This window comes from Mustela erminea, chromosome 11 (assembly GCF_009829155.1).
Source record: "Mustela erminea isolate mMusErm1 chromosome 11, mMusErm1.Pri, whole genome shotgun sequence".
Taxonomy (NCBI): domain Eukaryota; kingdom Metazoa; phylum Chordata; class Mammalia; order Carnivora; family Mustelidae; genus Mustela; species Mustela erminea.
Genome location: NC_045624.1, coordinates 57,096,260 through 57,115,837, shown reverse-complemented (window position 1 = coordinate 57,115,837; position 19,578 = coordinate 57,096,260). Strand labels below are relative to the sequence as shown.

Below are 19,578 nucleotides of genomic sequence, written 5' to 3'. Positions count from 1 at the left end.
ATTTTCTTTGGTTAGATTTGAGTTTGGTTTTTAAAACTCCTTTATAAAACAATTTCATAATGGAAAGCAACTTAGATTACTTTTTTCAGATTTCTAGTGTCTTCCATATCTCAAAATCTCAATCTTTGGGGATGTAGTAACAAAGACAAGTGAAATAATGTAGAACCTTGTATTTTGCCTATTTTTAAGACTTTTTATTGTAGAAGACCAAGAAGTTTGTAGTCCTGTTTAGCAGCAGGTGCTTACTCTCTTTGGATTTAGTCCTTGCCAGACAGAAAAATCACCATGGCCTTCTCTACACAGCTGCAGTAGCTGGCATCTAGAAAAATGGTTGCATATTCGTGATTGCAGGATCGCCACACGGTGCGAGCTGCCGGCGTGCAGCCTGAACCGCTGCAGCAGGACACTGGCAGTGGGAGTGGTCTTTGTCTTTAAGACAGTGCTCTCCACTGGGTACAGGAGAAGACAACAGCAAGCATGATGCATATTACTTTTGTGAATTATCAGGAATTTGAGATCCATAGTAAAATCTTAAACAGTAGCAAAAAGTGATTTTGGTGATGTGTTTATTTCTGAAGATAATTTGGCTGACCCAAAAGTACAGTTATGCTTGGAGATGGTTTTCCTAGATCAGTTAATAGATCTTCTCAGATGGAATTTGTAGCATTGGGTCTTGTCTTCTTTGTGTTGCTATCGTATACTGAGTCAGAATCATCCTTTAGCCTGGTTAATACATTTTTAAGCAACTAAACGGATCATGTTCCCATTTAAATTATTTTTGTTTCCTCTGTCTTCTAAGAGTGCCCTTTACTGTCAATAGAGTTCTGAATTCTTGGTGTGATTTTTTATTATTTATTGTAGTGTTTTAATTAAATTACATTTTTATCTCTACATAAAAGTTTACCATGCGTTATGAAATAGACAGTGAGCTCTGGACTATAGCTTATCTGACTTTGAAAACTAGTGTGTACTTGATGACTTTATCACCGTACATTCATCGAGGAACAACGTACCGAATGCCAAGTGTGTGGGGACTGGGCTAAGTGTAAAGGGCAGAACGGTTGTGAGCTCGGAAAATGACAGGGAATTTTGTTGTGGCAGTTCCCTCGTCGGCCCTTTGAGGATAGTGTTCGGACTACCTTTGGGGATAGTTGTAATGGGCTTCGTGTGGATAAAGTCTTTTATGACAGCGTTAGTCAGCCTCAGGAACTTCTACAGAATCACCAAGAATACTGGAAATGGCCATGATTGGGCCTTTTGAAATGAGCAGTTTTCAAGTGTTCATTGTAACGAACTGGTTTTGGTTTTTTTAAGGCAATGAATTTCCAAGGGAGGTTAAAGTATCTTCATGGACAGAACAAGAAAGGGAAAGACGGATCGCTACTTCCCCCGCAGCTGGCTTTGTTCGCAATAGCGACTCCCCTTCAGCCGCCGTCCATCCTTGAGATTCGGACCAAAAATTTCATCTTTAGAACCAAACACAAACTAGACTTTACACCCACTGCTTGTGATGCCAAGTAAGTAGAACTCTTGCAGTTTCATTTCACTAAATGTATATTTTGTTGCAGTAAATCTCTCTTAGCATGTATGACACAGAGTGTAGCTTATAATGTTTGTTTGTTATTATGTGAACTGTTCCTTCTTACTCTCTCAGTATAGGCTTTTAAAGTAATTTCATCAGGCTCACCAATCATCTTACAATTTTTTATAATACTTATCACAATTTCTGTATCATAGAGATGATTTGCTTATATTGGTGAGATTCAGTATCCTCATGACTTTTACTGTTGGTTTGCTTTACATTTTTAAAACATACAAACTTTATTTGATTTTTAGCCCTAGAAGTTTAGTAACTTCCAGAAAATTATGAAGTGGACTGTGATAGAAGCCTTCACCTTATATCAAAAATGTGTCATTGTTTTTCTTCTAATACGCGATTACAGACAAGTTTTAAAAATTTTGCCCCTCAAAATGGAGTATAAGCATTATCCATTTTTATTAAAGATTTTGTTTTATCTACGTAATTTGTTCTGTTAGATTCATCTTTGGCCGTGCTAATTTTCATTTTCTTTATTCAGAAGAAGATCATCTAAAACTGAAGTTAGCAGCCAGAAACAAAAGAAAGTAGTTACATGAATGAGATTGACTCCTTGTACTTGCTAATGTAAAATTCTGAATGTCAAGGAAAACATAGTGCAGAAAATTGCATATAACCAATTTCTTCCATTTTTTTTAAACAGAGGAAAACTTGTTTTAGGCTATACTGAAGCAGAGTTGTGCATGAGAGGATCAGGATACCAATTTATTCATGCTGCTGATATGCTTTATTGTGCTGAGTACCATATACGGAGTAAGTTGTATTTCCTTATAAACATGCCTGAAGACTGGCATACATTCTTGTACATACTTCAGAGTATTACACAGTGTTTCAGGCAACTATTTGAATAAACTTAGACTCAGTGTCATACCATTATGATTAATCTGAATTACACTCGTTATTAACTGCTGTACATCTGCCACACAAGAGTATACAGTAGCTTAACTACTATGAAAATGACCATTTTATCCAGTGTTTTTCTCCATTTTAATAGTATTTTAATGGTATCACTAATTTATAAATTTGCTAGTATATATTAATATTTTATTACACAATTTTAAAGCATCAGTGACAGAAATGTTCCCTTTTTAAATGAAAATAATTTTTATCTTTTTATTTTCCCCAAACTGGATACTCTCTCTCTCTAGTTTCATGTGTTAGAATTTTCTGACCTAATCATCCCTTTAACCTACTGAATGATAAATTTAGTCTGAAACAGGAAAAAAAACAGTTCTGAAGAACTGTTTCCATGCATTTTAATATGTTTAAGAGTTGTCAAGACATTTATCTTCGGTGATAAATGAAATATATTCAGAAATATGTTAGAGAGGCTTTGCTTCAGAGATTTTCTTTAATATGTTGATTTGGGGTTTGATAATTTTTGTATTTGATTTTAGTGATTAAGACGGGAGAGAGTGGCATGATAGTATTCAGACTTCTTACCAAAGATAATCGATGGGCCTGGGTTCAGTCTAATGCACGCTTAGTGTATAAAAATGGAAGACCGGATTATATCATTGCAACTCAGAGACCTCTAACGTAAGTATGCAGACAGAATGTTTCACGTCTTTATTTTATTTTTAATAATACTTTGGTTTATAAATTCTCTTACATGTAAACTTCCAAATAAATTCTATGAGAATTTTCTAGCAAGTAAAAACTGAAAAGATAATCTGTATAGAAAGAAGGCATAATGAAGGACATTGACAAGATAGAATTGACAAACTTTACTGAACAACTAAATATATAGAATTATAGAAATAAACAATGAAAACTCTAGGGTTATACTCTATGAAAGAAGGACAAAAAGGTAGTGCCAAGTGAGAAATAAAGAATGCTGTGTCTACTATATGCTTTCTAAGCAAACAGTAGTTTCTGAGTTTCTTACATATTATGTAAATTGAGTGTTTTGTCAAATACCATATTGCAAATATTTTCTCCACTCTAGAGAGCTGATGTTTGTATTTCCTTGAGGTAAGTATCAACATTGATAAGTTTTTTGAAAAGGCCATCTTTTCCCTGCTATACTGTATTTTAATTAGGGGATTCTGTCTGTGGTTCTGTTTCTGGGTTCCAGGAGCCTAGTTATCTTTTTTCACACCAGCAGCACATGGTTTTCATTGCTCTGCCTTTATAGTAAATCTTGATCTCGCAGTGTATGCTCTCCATCATGTTTGTTGAGGATTTTTGATTGTTCTCCTTCAAGATTGTCCTCTCTGTTCTTTATCCTTTTTATTTCCATACATATTTTAGAAATCAGTTGTCACTTTTCACCAGAGTATCTGTTGAGATTTTGGATGGAATTACATTGAAACTATAGCTTATTTTGGGAGAGTTAACAGTGTTATAGTATTTTTCCAACCTGTGAAGATGGTGAATGTATGTATGTATATAGGCATATGGGCACATGAGTATGTACCTATCTTTGTTTCAATAATGGGTTGTATTTTTCCTACCCAAGTCTTCCATATTTTTCTTAATTTTACTTCTAGATATTTGGTCTCTTGTGATAGTATTCTAAATGCTCTATGTGTATAACAATTCCTAATTGTTGATTTTTTTAAATATTGGCTTGTATTCAGTGACCTTCGTAAAATCCACTTTTTTCTCCTAATTTGTCTGGATTATTCCAGATTTTCTAACACATACTATGTATGTAATTTTTTTCTTTTTAATCTTCAGACATTTGTTATTTCTTAAAATTCCTTTATTGCACTGGTTAGGCCCTTAGTAAAATGTAAAAGAAATAATGATACCAGGTTTCATTTTTGTCTTCTTCCAAGCCTAAGAGAGAAATCCTTTAATATGTTACTGTTGAGGATGATGTGTGTGGCAATGTTTCCTTTTGCTATTTGTACATACATACATTTTTTTAATTTAAAAGTTTTCCTTCTCTCAAGTTTACTAAATATTATCATCATGAAAGGGTATTGAATTTTGTCAAATACTTCCTCTGGATTCATTGTCATGATGATGATTTTTCTCTTTTGTACTCTGTTTTCTTTTTAGTTAAGACCTATAGTGATTAGGAAACATTTCCTGATACTAGAAATTTGTGCTTTCTCTCTTAATATTGCTAAAAGGCCATTGTTTTTAGTCTTCTCAAGGATCCAAATTTGTTGATTTTTCCTATTTTATGTTTGTTTTCTACTTCAGTTAGGTCTTCTTATTTCCTTCTTTCTCTCTTTGAGTATAATTTGCTATTTTTCCAACCTTTTCTTTAAGGTATTGATTTCCCTTTAAGTACAACTTCAACTATTGTCTTAATGTTTTGATAGGTCTTGTTTTTTCCATTCATGATTTGTTTAGAAATATAGAGTGGTATGTACTTTATACGTTGGGGTTTTTCTAGTCTTTTTGTTACTAAATTTTAGGCCAATTTCACTGAAGTTAGACAACATTCTCTAATTTCATTTCCTTGAATTCTGTGGTAGCTTATTTATGATCTAACATATGGTCATTGTTGGTAAAAATCCCATGTGCTTTCATTAAGAATGTATGTTCTGTTGCATGTATGGTGTTCTTCATATGTCAGTGGTCTAGTTTGTGCTGTTCATATTTTTATTATTTGAGTTTTGTATTTGCTTGTTCTGTTAGTTATTAAGTAGTTATTTGTTGCATTTTCTCATTACTAATGAGGCAGGACGTCTTTTTATCTCTTTCTAGGGCATTTTCCTTCCATGAATTTTCAGTTCCAATCATTTGCCTGTTTTGTACTGTGTTGTTTGGCTCTCTCTTGGATGTCATCAGAGCTGTTTACTTAATAATATGGATATTAAATTGTGTATATTTATACACACACTATAGTATAAATATATGAAATTATAAATATGACATATTTTCTCCATGCATTGAACTTGATTTATGAATTCTTTTGCTATGCAAGATTTTTAATTTTTAGGTCAATTATCCCACTGTTTTCCGTTAGAGACCCTACTAAGTTTTTTACTTAGATATGACTCTGCCCTCTCAGATTTCTAAAAATTTAAGTATAATTAACATGCAATGTTAGGTTAGTTTCAGGTGTACAACATAGTGATTCAACAATGTTATACATTGTGCAATTCTCACTGTAAGTGTACTTACCACCTGACAGCATATAAAATTATTACAGTATTATTGACCGCATTCCCCATATTGTACTTTTCATCCCCATGATATATTATACCTGGGAGTTTATACCTCTTAATCCCATTCATCTGTTTCACCCATCCTCCTACCTCTTTCCTTCTGACAACGACCAGTTTATTCTCTGTATTTGAGACTGTATGTGTCTGTATGTGTTAATTTTGTTTTCTAGACTCCACATAAGTGAAATCATGTATTTATCTTCCTCTGACTCATTGCATTTAGCATAATTTCCTCTAGGTCCACCCATGTTTTCACAAATGGCAAGATTTCATTCTTTTTTAAGGCCGAACTTTTTTTTTTTTTTTTTTAAAGATTTTATTTATTTATTTGACAGAGAGAGATCACAAGTAGACAGAGAGGCAGGCAGAGAGAGAGAGAGAAGCAGGCTCCCTGCTGAGCAGAGAGCCCGATGTGGGACTCGATCCCAGGACCCTGAGATCATGACCTGAGCCGAAGGCAGCGGCTTAACCCACTGAGCCACCCAGGCGCCCCAGAGGCCGAGCTTTTTTAAGAAGATACCATATCTTCTGTGTCCTTTCATGTAGTGATGCACACTAGGTTGCTTCCATAATTCAGTTATGATCAATAATCCTGCAGCAAACATAGGGGTGCATTTATCTTTTCAAATTAGTGTTTTCATTTTCTTTCGGTAAATACCCAGCAGTGGAATTACTGAAGTGTATGGTATTTCTGTTTTTAATCTTTTGAGGAACCTCCACACTGTTTTCCACAGTGGCTGTACCAATTTACAGTCCCATCAACAGTACACAGGGGTTCCCTTTTCTCCACATCGTCAAATCTTGTTACTTCTGGTATTGCTGATTTTAGCCATTCTGACAGATCTGAGGTGATACAGCATGGTAGTTTTGATTTGCATCTCCCTGATGATGTTATGCTGATAATCTTCTCATGTGTCTGTTAGCCATCTGTAGGTTTTCCTTAGAAAAATGTCTCTTCACCTCCTCTTTTTAATCAGATTGTTTTTGATGCTGAGTTGCACAAATTCTTTATGTATTTTGGATATTAACTCCTTATTGGATATATCATTTGCAGGTATTGTCTCAAATTCAGTAGGCTGCCTTTTCCTTTTGTTGGTGGTTTTCTTCACTGTGCACAAGGTTTTTTTGTTTTGTTTTGTTTTGTTTTGTTTTGGTATAGTCCCAATTGTTCATTTTTGCTTTTGTTTTCTAATTTCTTCTACTAGCCTCTTATAATCATATGTATTTCTCTATTGCCTGCAGTTACTTTTATTTCTGTAATGTCTGCTGTTTATTTCTGATTTGGTTTTGTTTTGTTTTTTCTTGTTCCTGGCTAAACGCTTATCAATTTTATCTTTTCAGAGAACCGGCTCTTGGTTTCAATAATCCTTTTTATTATTTTTATAATCTCTATTTCATTTATGTCTCCTCTGATCTTTATTAATTTCCTTCCTTCTACTAACTTGGTTTTCATCTTTTCTTTTTCTAGTTGCTTTAAGTGAAAGGTTTTCTTGAACTAGGCCTATATTGGCATAATCTTCTTAGAACTACTTTTGCTATGTCCCACCATTGTGTTTCCATTTTCATTTGTCTGTAGATAATTTCCTTTTTCCTTTTGTTTTCTTGGTTGACCCACTGGTTGTTTAATAGAATGGTGTTTAGCCTCCATGTGTTTGTGATTTTTCTAGTCTTTTCCCTTATAACTGATTTCTAGATTCGTAAAAACAATATGCTTGGTTTCTGTCTTAAATTTATTGAGTCTCCTTTGTGACCTAACATGAACTTGGAGAAAGTTTCATGTGTGTGTTTTGCTTCTTTTGGATGGAATGCTGTGTGTATACAAGAAGTCCATCTGGTCTAAGGTATCATACAAAGCCAGAGTTTCCTCATTGATTTTCTGCCCTAATGATCTATCCATTGATGTAAGTACAGTGCTAAAGCCCCACTGCTATTTTATTACTGACAATTTCTCCTTTTAGGTTTATTAATGTTTACTTTATATATTTTAGTGCTCTTATGCTAGGTACATAGATGATTAGTTATTGTATCTTTTCTTTAGATTGGTCCCTTTATCATTATGTAATGCCCTTATGTCTTGCTCTAGTCTTTGTTTTAAAATCTATTTTGTCTGATAAGTATTGCTACCCATCCCCCCTTTTTCCCTTTCATTTGCATGGAGTATTTTTTTTTTCCATCCATTCACTTTTAGTCTGACTTTCCGTTTAGGTCTGAAGCTAATCTCTTGTAGGCAGCATATTAAAGGATTTTTTTTTAATTTTTTATTTTTTATAAACATATATTTTTATCCCCAGGGGTACAGGTCTATGAATCACCAGGTTTACACACTTCACAGCACTCACCAAAGCACATACCCTCCCCAATGTCCATAATCCCACCCCCTTCTCCCAACCCCCATCCCCCCAGCAACCCTCAGTTTGTTTTGTGAGATTAAGAGTCACTTATGGTTTGTCTCCCCCGCCAATTCCATCTTGTTTCATTGATTCTTCTTCTACCCACTTAAGCCCCCATGTTGCATCACCACTTCTTCATATCAGGGAGATCATATGATAGTTGTCTTACTCTGCTTGACTTATTTCGCTAAGCATGATATGCTCTAGTTCCATCCATGTTGTCGCAAATGGCAAGATTTCACTTCTTTTGATGGCTGCATAGTATTCCATTGTGTATATATACCACATCTTCTTGATCCATTCATCTGTTGATGGACATCTAGGTTCTTTCCATAGTTTGGCTATTGTGGACATTGCTGCTATAAACATTCGGGTGCACGTGCCCCTTTGGATCACTACGTTTGTATCTTTAGGGTAAATACCCAGTAGTGCAATTGCTGGGTCATAGGGCAGTTCTATTTTCAACATTATGAGGAACCTCCATGCTGCTTTCCAGAGTGGCTGCACCAGCTTGCATTCCCACCGACAGTATAGGAGGGTTCCCCTTTCTCCACATCCTCGCCAGCATCTGTCATTTCCTGACTTGTTGATTTTAGCCATTCTGACTGGTGTGAGGTGATATCTCATTGTGGTTTTGATTTGTATTTCCCTGATGCCGAGTGATATGGAGCACTTTTTCATGTGTCTGTTGGCCATCTGGATGTCTTCTTTGCAGAAATGTCTGTTCATGTCCTCTGTCCATTTCTTGATTGGATTATTTGTCCTTTGGGTGTTGAGTTTGCTAAGTTCTTAAAGGATTTTTTTTTTTTTTTAATCCCTTCATTCACCAATCTTTTGAGTGGCGCATTTAGGCCATTCTGTAATCAATAGGGATGTACTTATTGCCATTTGTTCTTTTTTTTTTCTTATTGTTTCTGTAGTTGTGCCCTCTTCCTTATTTTCTTGCTCTCTTCCTTTGTGATTGATACCTTTTTTTAGTGTTACACTTGGATTCCTTTCTCTTTTTTCGTGTGTATGTATCTAATATACATTTTTAGTTTGTGAGGACCTTCAGATTCACATATAACACCCCAAGTATATACCAGTCTATATGAAGTTGGAACATGTCACATAAGCACTGTTTGTACTACCCCTCCCATTCTTCCATCTTTTGCAATTACCAATTTTATAGATAATTGATTTTACCACTTTTGTCTTTTAACAATCATAAGGTTAAATCAATAATTTACAAATGATTGATTGATCAACCTCTACTATAGGTTTCTCAGTGAAATTTTTTCCTTGCAAAATTTTCTTCTGTTATGCTTTATTCTTTTTTGCTTAAAGCACTCCCTTTCACATTTCTTGTAAGACTTGCTTAGTCATGATGAATTCTCTTTTGTTTGGGAAATTCTTCCTCTCTTCTTCAATTATGAGTGATAACCTTGTTGGGTATTCTTGCTTATAGGTTTTTCTTCTTTTTAGCATTTTGAATATCCCATGAGGCTCCCTTCTGCAAAATTTGTGCTGAAAAAGCGGCTGACAGCCTTTATGGGGTTTCCTTTGTATATAAGTAGCTGCTGCTACTCTTGCTGCTTTTAACTTTGATAGGACTTGGTGTGGAGCTCCTTGGGTTTATTGTTTTTGAGACTGTCCTTGATGCTGTTTCCTTCCCCAGCTTAAGGAATTTTTCAGCTATTATTTCTTTACATATATTCTCTGCCCCTTTCCTCTCTCTCTTCTACTGGGATCCCTATACTGTGAACAGTTGTGTGCTTGATGTGGTCACAGAATGCCCTTAACTCATCTTCTTTTTCTTTTTGCTGTTCGACTTGGGTGCTTTCCATTGCCCTGTCTTCCAGGCCAGTGATCTATTCTTTTGCATCTCCTACTGTGTTGCTGATCTCGTCTATTTTTCATTTTATTTATTGTAGTCTACTCTTATCTCTTTGTTGAACTTCTCACTGAGTTCGTCCATTCTCCCAATCACCTTGAAGTCTTTAGCAGACTATTTAGTTTGTTACTGCTTTTGCCCTACTCTTTTATTTGGAGCGTATTCCTCTGCTTTCTCATTTTTGACTTTCTAATTAGGTAAAACAGCTCCTTTCCCAGTCGGAGTAACCTGTAGGAACCTCTCTGGTGTAGATTGCAGGTCTCTGGCACCTTCCATGGAGTGACTGCTGCTGTAGTGGGCACAGAATCCTGGGTTGCTCTGTACAGGGGGCACGCTGGCCAGGATGGTTAATTCTTAGTTTGTTTTTATATTTGGATCTTTATTCCATTCAATTAATTTTTTCTGCAGGATGTCAGGGACAAACACTTGAGTGTGGAAATAATGACTGTACTAAGTTTTGGGGCAAATTCTAAATCACTTCAATTTGTCTAAAAAGTTTTATAACACTGGTCATTAGGAAAAATGTATGTCAATATTAAGTTCATGCTCCCTACTAGCAAACTCAATTAGAGTGGGTTTTGCTTGCTGTTTTTCTTTTAAATTTTTTATGTTGAAAACTATTCCTAATATATACCAATTTCTTTATACCCAATTTTAGAGAGGAAGAAGGAACAGAACATTTACGAAAGCGAAATACGAAGTTCCCTTTTATGTTTACTACTGGAGAAGCTGTGTTATATGAGATAACCAGTGCTTTCCCTCCTATGATGGATCCCTTACCAATAAGGACTAAAAATGGTACAAGTGGCAGAGATTCTGCTACCAAATCAACTCTCAGTAAGGATTCTCTCAATCCCAGTTCCCTCCTGGCTGCCATCATGCAACAGGATGAGTCCATTTATCTCTATCCTGCCTCAAGTAGCACACCGTTTGAACGAAATCTTTTTAATGAACCTGTGAACATATGCAGTAATTGGCAAGACACTGTCACACCAATGGGAAGGGATAGTATCCTGAAACATGAGGAAATAGGTCATTCTCAAGAAATGAACCCAACACTCTCTGGAGGTCAGTCAGGGCTCTTTCCAGACAACAGAAATAGTGACTTGTACAGCATTATGAAACAGCTAGGCATTGATTTTGAAGATATCAAACACATGCAACAGAATGAGGAATTTTTCAGAAGTGACTTGTCGGTTGAGGATGACTTCCGAGATATAGACCTAACAGATGAAATCCTGACATATGTCCAGGATTCTTTAAATAAGCCTACCTTTGGGTGCTCGGATTACCAGCAGCAGCAGTCCGGGGCACTGAACTCGAGCTGTATGGTACAAGAGCACCTGCGGCTGGAGCAGCAGCAGCAGCTCCAGCCCCACCAAAGCCACAGAGCAGTGGAGCAGCAGCAGCAGCTCTGTCAGAAAATGAAGCACATGCAAGTGAACAGCATGTTTACCCAATGGAGCTCTAACCCGCCCGTGCCTTTGACTTGTCCTCAGCAAGATCTACAACAGTACAATGTCTTTCCGGACTTAACTGGGACCAGTCACGAGTTTCCCTACAAACCGGAGATCGATCCTGGGCCATACACACAGAACTTGATTCCCTGTCAGTCTGTGTTACCACAGCATTCCAAGGGGACACAGTTAGACTTCCCCATTGGGAACTTTGACCCATCCCCATACCCTACTACTAATTTAGAAGATCTTGTCACATGTTTACAAGTTCCTGAAAATCAAACACATGGACTAAATCCAGAGTCAACCGTAGTAAGTCCTCAGTCCTGTTATGCCGGGGCCATGTCCATGTACCAGTGCCAGCCAGAACCGCAGCCCAGCCATGGGGCTCACATGCCCTACAACCCAGCAATGCCGGCTCCACAGGCATTTTTAAACAAGGTAAGGGTTTTAGCAGATTCTGAATAAACTCTTTCTGGGATTCTTCTCACATTAGAAATATATATGAGTTATAAACTTTTTATGTCTGTGACTACTTTTTTATAAGCCAGGACTTTTCCAGTATTGCTATGTTACTAATACTAATAGATTTTTTTTAACCCAAATTGTAAAGGAAAAACAAGTCAAGGGCTAAGGCAACATGAATATGTCCATAAGTTACCAGGTGAAGTTAGTGAAAAGTTTTTGTTTAGGATCCTTGTGTTTCTCTTTCTTCTTTTTAACTATATGTCCTTTAAAAATTCAGAGTTCAAAAATATATTTGCATTTTTTAAAGTAATTTCTTTAGGGGCACCTGGGTGACTCCAGCTCTTGATCTTGACTCAGATCATGATCTCAGGGTCATGAGATTGAGCCCGGAGTTACACTCCATGCTGGGTGTACGCGTGCTTAAGATGCTTTCTCTCCCTCTGCCCCTCCCCACCCCCTTACACTCATATCCTCTCTCAAAAAAAAAATTTTTTTTAAGCTCAGTCTTTTTAAATGGGCTATCATCAGTATAGTTGTGCTTTCTTCAAATGCTTTTGTCCTTGCTGATCCCTGAATTCACTGCTCATTTCCTCAGTATTCTCTGGCAGTATGCCCATGTTATCTGCCAGACCCTCAGTTTATCCTTTAAGATGGAATGTTTTCTTCTGACATTTTTTAAAAAAGCTTAACTCATTGGTTTTCTCTTATGTGGTCAAACTTGAAACTGTATTTTCATTTTATTTTTTAAATTTTTACTTTTTTTTTTTTAAGTAAACTCTGTACTCACCCTGGGGCTTGAACTCAAACAACCCCAAGATCAAGAGTTACATACTCCACTGAGCCACCCAGACACCTCTGTATTTTTTTCAAAGTGTCATTAAACTCTACCAGCAATCACACTTTAAATTTAAAAGTAATCACTTAAAAAAAAAGTTAACAATGATGATAGCTGCTCTCTATGGCTCCCTGGGAATGTAGGTTTACATTCATGCTTTTCTGTTAGAAAATATTTAGTTCATTTTAAAGTTTAATTAAGTAGGCTTCTGAAGAAAATCCTGTTCCAAATTCACTGGTCTCTATTTACTATGTATTAAAGTTATAGATTAGCAACAAAGATTCAAGTTCATATTTGTAATCATTTTTTTATGACATCTTTCATACATTTGGTCTGTAGATGAGCTTTGTAGTAGGAAGCAGCAGTGGAAGTTTTCCCTTTGATATATGTCCAGTATATCCTCCTTCCCAACATCCTTCAGTTACCTCAAAATCTAGTTTTTGGTTACAATCTACCTCACAACCTTGCTGTGATGTGGCATAGATGGGTAACTGGAGTAAACTGTTGACAACCTGATCATTGAGTTTAATTTTTTAGTTAATCATAGTTTAAAATTTCATTACCATGCGTTCTTCATTTTCTCCCTCTACTTTGTATTACTTCTTGATGAATAGTAAGGTAATAGGAAATCTCTGGACCTGTAGAAAGTTTTAAACTTTCCTATGTTCACATTATGTGTCTATTGGACAGTACTTCTTATGACAACATATTTAAAGAGAATTGCTGACATGCATCGTGTTATGACTGATAAGAGTCATTCATTCAAAGCTTACCATTCTCTGAACAGTAGTGGCTTCCATTTGAAGATGCCACATGGCTACCATTCATTGAAGCCCTAGACAATGGGACTTTTACTGTATATTTAATATATGTTCTGGAGGACATTTTAAGTCTAATGTTAACATCAAGCCTAATGTTACATAGGCTTTATCTGAAGCAGCTGAAGGTACGATTTCAACCTATTTGAGAGTTTCCACAACTTTCATGATGTTCTAGAATACAAAGGTTCTAGAATCTATATAGCCTTGCTGAACTCTCCCCCAAGAGCATTACAGACTAATTAGACTAATTTTATTGTAAGAGGATGAGAGCGCAAATTTTATTTGGTAACTTAATCTGTAATTAGGACCATTTTAATAGTACTTGTTAAAAGCATGTAACAAAAAATTGGTTTCAGAAATCCTACCCCTTTCTATAATATTTTAAGAATATTAAGACATCTCCATCAGAGCTGACCTCTTAACGGGAAAGTCCTAGTTCCTTAATTTTGAATGCAGTTCATTTATTGGTACCCAGAACTTGACTATGATGAAAGCTGGGTAAAGCAAACCTATTTATATCAGAAAAATATAACTGTGAGTCATAACTGGTATTCTCTGATCCATCAGTTCCTATCCAAACCAAAGTCAGTTTGTTCATCAAATAGTCTTCTAATGTATGGAATGCCACATCTGAGCTGAGACCAGTGTATCACACATCTGTACCATCTAATAGAGAAGCCAAAGGTTATAAATGTAACACATAGTATGGGCTCGGTTGGTCTTCACTGAATGACTTAAAATGTAGCAACGGTAAAGAATTTGAAGTTTAACTATGCAAGGCAATTATTTTAAAAATGCATTTCACCATTTTGTACCATTTAGTAGCTTAAGATGCTTTAAAGATCTAGTCTAATTGATTGTACTGCTATTTTTGTTTTACAGTTTCAGAATGGAGGAGTTTTAAGTGAAACCTACCCAGCTGAATTAAGTAATATGAACAACACTCAGACTCCCACACATCTTCAGCCCCTTCATCACCCATCACAAGCCAGACCTTTCCCTGATTTGACATCCAGTGGATTCCTGTAATTGCAAGTCCATTTTAAGCACCTTGGTTTTTGGAGGAGTTTGCAGAAGATTACAGAATAATAAAACTGTCAGTGTTGGTCATCAGCAAGTTTACATGGAGGCATTGTTGTGTGTTGTTCATGCTCTTTTTCCAAATCAACCTTCAATGTTTTTAAGAGTTAAAAAAAATTATCAAAAATACATATCCTATGGTCATTAAAATAGAAAGTGTGCTGCCACAGAGGCTGAGATTCCATCTCTATGTCACGTGGTTCGGAGTACCAGAGAATATACAAAACTTACTTAGGGGAACTTGAGGACACTCTTTAAAAAGTATTTCATCTTTTTCTCCTGACAAATTTCTGAGTTTTCAACTTCTAAATTGTCAATACACCAAATACAAAATTAAACTCTTTCCTTTTATCTTTAGCTTTGGCTTGTATCTCAGATATTAAAGTAAGTGGTTTGGTGCTGTTATAAAAGATAATCTCAGTGCTTCCCTCCTTCATTGTTAATGTAAGTGCCTCACAGTTTTTTATACCTGTAACACTGTAGGATGTATATTTGATAGAAAATATACTTTTTTAAATAACATTCTGCACACAAATATTATTTGTATTTCTTAAATTCAGTCATTTTTATTATTCCAAGCATGTTTTAACTGCACTACTCACCCACTTTCTTCAGAAAAAGGGCAAATAATGATTAAAAAGGTATTTATTTTATAATCTAGTTGCTTCTAGACTCTAAAGGTTGGTCTGTGCCTTATGTTGAAAAATTTTGGAAGTCAAATGTGTTTCCGAATTATAAACATTAAGACCACAGCACTAAAATTTCAGCAGTGTTTTCAGATGAAAAAGATATACTACCGTTTACCTTTACTAAAGTCTCCATGATCATTGAATGTTGCAATGTGGAAAATCTGCTTGAATGCAACGGTGTTTATTAACTTGCAATGAGGAGAGGTAGCTTTATTTCTAGCTCTTTAATTAATCCCCATTTCAATGTGTATAAATTCTTTAAAAACTATTTTAGATCTAGAATGAGCTTTAAAGTATAGTATATTGCCTTTTAAATTTCACTTCTTAGTACAGTGGAAACTGTTTTTCTCATATTTGAGGAGTGTTAAGATTGAATATAGCAATGTTTGATGCAAAGTATTGTTATGAGTGAAATGAATGGTGCATTTATAGTTTATAATGAACAAAATTATTTGTAAAATATTTTCAGTCATTCATTTAAAAAGTCTATACCATATATATGTACCTAATTTGGGTCTTACATATTTTCTCGGTGTGTCTTTTTAAGAAATCATATAATGAATTTTACTTTGGTATTAAGACAACCATGCAGTTGTCTAAACTTCAAACATGTTGTTTACATGATATAATGACCTTTATTATTAGTAAGGCAAATTAATCACCCTACTAACTTTACTGTCCTCAGGTTATTTTTTTTTAAAAAATACCCTTTTATTTAAATGTGACACCTGAAGGGCAGACACAAATTGCATGTATAATATAAAAACATTACGGAATCTCAAGCTGAGATATAGTATTAAAATACAATATTTTTCATTTTTAGTAAATTAATGTATATAAAAGTGGGTTCAGATGAAATATGTCAGTTCTATGCATCTTTGGTCAAAATTTTCAATCTGTAGAATCAATTTAAATGTTAAAAAAACCCAAAATTATCTAAAACATTTCATAATTTGTTCTCAGCATGAGGTATCATTAAAGATTTAGACCAGGGTCTGCATTAATATTCCATATTTTTTTTTACATTTAAGCCTTTCATTAAGAGTCTTCATTTAACCATTTCTGTTAGTCTTTTCCACATGTTATTGGTTGAATTATTTAGCAGAAAAATAGGATTTTAAATTGTGAATAGAATAACAGTTATGCACTTATACAGTTAAAAAATTTAAAGCAATAGTGTATATTTTTATCATATAAAATGACTAAAATGTATCTAATAAAATCACATTAAACCAAGTACACTTTTGTCTATATTGCTAAGTGCCAAACAAAGGATGCTCTGTGTGTACCCGCTCTAACGAGGGATTTGTTTCTATATGATGTGCACTTCGGAGGATATGGATGTGTCTAACTTGAACTTCTCCAATACCAGGTTGTTCTTACAGTATCTCAAGATTTGTCAGTGTTCCAGTGTATTAGGAAGCTTTCAATCATTACCATGCACCAACTCCTTTCTCAGTATTACCAAGTTCTATGTAGATGTTTTCACAGCTTTTCTCTTTTCTTCAAAATGTTACTGCTTACCTATGCCATGCATACGTTTTTGTTTAAAATATGATTTGTAACATCCTTATTAAACAAAATTGTATACAATAATATATGGTAATAAAATAATCACTAAGTATAAATAATATGCTTTAATGTAAATTCTTTCTGGTCCATATAGAGGAAATGAGCATGTTTAGTTAGAGTATTCTAACTATGTTAGCTGAAAGCAATCTACACTATTTAAGGATACATTAAACAATAATTTATAAACTTACTAGTTTCTGCCCCCGGATATTTTAGCCTTCACCTGAATTTATATTTTTTATAAATCACTCTTCAAATCACTTCATAGATTAAATAAAGTACTTCTGAAATAGAATGTTCTTTTAAATCTTGTATTAGTGTTATGGATATAGTGATATTAATAGCTCAGATTAAATTTTAAAATTCCATTTTCATATTTCAGGAATATTTGACAGATTTTTAAAACAACTTGTCATGTGCTTAAGTATGGATCAAGCCTATATCCTCTAACAGACACAAATGATACAGTAAGACTTCGGCATTAAATTCCTGACTGTTAAAACATTCAACAAAAGTTCTGCAGTTAGAATTACTTGAAGAAAAAAGCATGAGAAAATGAAGTTTTCATTCTAACATTTTTTTTACGTTAGTCTTATGTTCAGCCTTTCTAATTATTAGGTTCATGTATCAAGATGTTGACAGAAATCCCTAACAAGTTAGTACCATACTTAATTGTGAACATTTTAGAAAGACTGAGTCTTTTAGCTAAGGGTGACATAAAATAATGACTTTAAACCATCTGACTTGAGAACATCCAGTACAAATCCAGATAATCCTATTTCTCATCTTCGCTTTCACTCACATCACTTCCATTAGCAGGAATGACTTCAGCTTGCCTCCTTTCTCCAAGCCTACCACACACTGACCCGGCAGTTAGCTACTCACAGGACTGGGTAGATACACCTCACTGATTCTTCCCCCAGTGCCTGCAGATGACCTTGCTGGCAGTTTTACTAATAAAATTGCAATCACCAAAACCACTCACACATCTCCAGGGTGCCTGCCACTTCAGCTCAATCTTCTCACTGTCCTTGATCTCTGAGGCTCATCTCTGGTATGTGAGGAGAGGCTCCCCTAACTCCAAGGTGAATACCCTTCCTTTCCAAGCCTTGTGCACAGACCATCTACATTTCCCCGTCCAGTCTTGGCTCTCCCTCTGTATAAACTTCCCTGGATGCAGGTTCTCCCTATGTCCTGGAAATAACTCACTTGACCCTGCCACATTTTCTTACTAAATTATTTTCTTCTTTTCTCTAAAACAATTTTTGATCTCCTAAAATTTGGTTATATTCTCCACCCTTCTTTTATACTGCTTTGTGGAAATTCACTTCATTCCCCCCTTGTTGTAAGCTGATTTGCTGTGGCCCAGCAACCAAATTGAACCCTCAGTGAACTTTTTTCCTTCCTTAGTTTCTGTGATACTTAGTTTCCCCAACCTCCTATCCTTTCTTTTTTGTGCTACTTTCCCCCCTTCCCATCTGGCAACAGGCTTACTTCTGACCATTTGTGATTTTGTTTCTCTCTATACTGTACCTTTGGAAACACATGTATTCTGCAACTCCTGCCTTTATGAATTGTTTCCAAATCTGTTATTCCACGTCTAAAAAAGGGGGTGAGATATAAGACACCTCATAACTGACTGACATTTGTGGAACATCCTTTTCCTCTGAAAATGTAGCAAAGCTAAGCACACAGACCCTGGAGTCACATTCCTGGCTTACCACATGTATGATATGAATTGTTGGGAAGATTTGTTACTGAGTCAGAGTTTCTACAAAATAAGGGTAATACCTGCCTCCCTGAATTGTTGGAGCAGTCAATCAATAATTTGTGTAAAAATATTTAGTTCCCAATGGCCAAAACTGGAACAATTTGACCAACAAATAATTGCATTGGATTAAAACCTAAAGAATAAATATCCAGGAGTCCATCCTCCTATATATAAGTGATTAAATAAATAAGTGAGCAAGAAGGGGTAAATCTTCCTAAAGAAGCCTGAATATTTGTAGATACGATACTTTCCAATCAATGGAGATTAATACCTCCTCCTCCTGGGTAGGGGCTAAACTCAAGAACTTGCTTCCCAAGAACAAGGGTAGAAAAAGGGGGTGACATGATGAGTTTATAGAAATCTGGCAAGCACTGCTTAATGATGGAGGTTGGCATCACCAATGGTTGAGTCCCAATAAATCCCAATAAAGCTTCACAGTGGTACGCGACTATGAACGAACCTCCTAGTTTCACCCACGTCCCGTGGCTGTGGGAGACATTAGTGTTAGAGGAACCTGAATGAAGGGCATATAGGAATTCCAGATTTTTGCATCTCTAATGTAGATCTAAAATTATGCCAAAAGAGTTGATCTAAAAATCATTTTCCTATTTAAAATAAACCACATCGTTTTTTGATTGCCACATAGTAAGTCCTCAATCAATAACTACCTGCCATTCCTCTTTCCCTGTGATAGTTAAACAATCTCTTCTCAGTCAGAGGTTAAATCTTGCCCATGACATCAATCCTTCTCATTCTGTTTCTCTGATGCTTTGCTGACTATCTTGGTTTTTAGTCTCCAGTGTTCCTTTCTACGTTTACCTCCTGACATCATCCTTACCAATGATCCTCCTAGCCTTATTCCTGAAACTCCCACACATCAACTACGATAGTCTCC

The 19,578-nt window shown here is 35.5% G+C and overlaps 1 protein-coding gene across 1 annotated transcript in view; it reads left to right on the top strand.

The window, feature by feature from the left end:
- The window catches only part of AHR (aryl hydrocarbon receptor), a 50,999-nt gene extending 35,136 nt beyond the window's left edge, over positions 1-15,863 (top strand). The window contains exons 7-11 of the mRNA XM_032304460.1: positions 1,315-1,517; positions 2,241-2,350; positions 2,995-3,136; positions 10,649-11,888; positions 14,454-15,863. Coding sequence (XP_032160351.1) covers positions 1,315-1,517; positions 2,241-2,350; positions 2,995-3,136; positions 10,649-11,888; positions 14,454-14,600 — 1,842 coding nt within the window. The 3' untranslated portion in view covers positions 14,601-15,863. The remainder of the gene's footprint in view (positions 1-1,314; positions 1,518-2,240; positions 2,351-2,994; positions 3,137-10,648; positions 11,889-14,453) is intronic.
- The last annotated feature ends 3,715 nt before the right edge of the window (positions 15,864-19,578 follow it).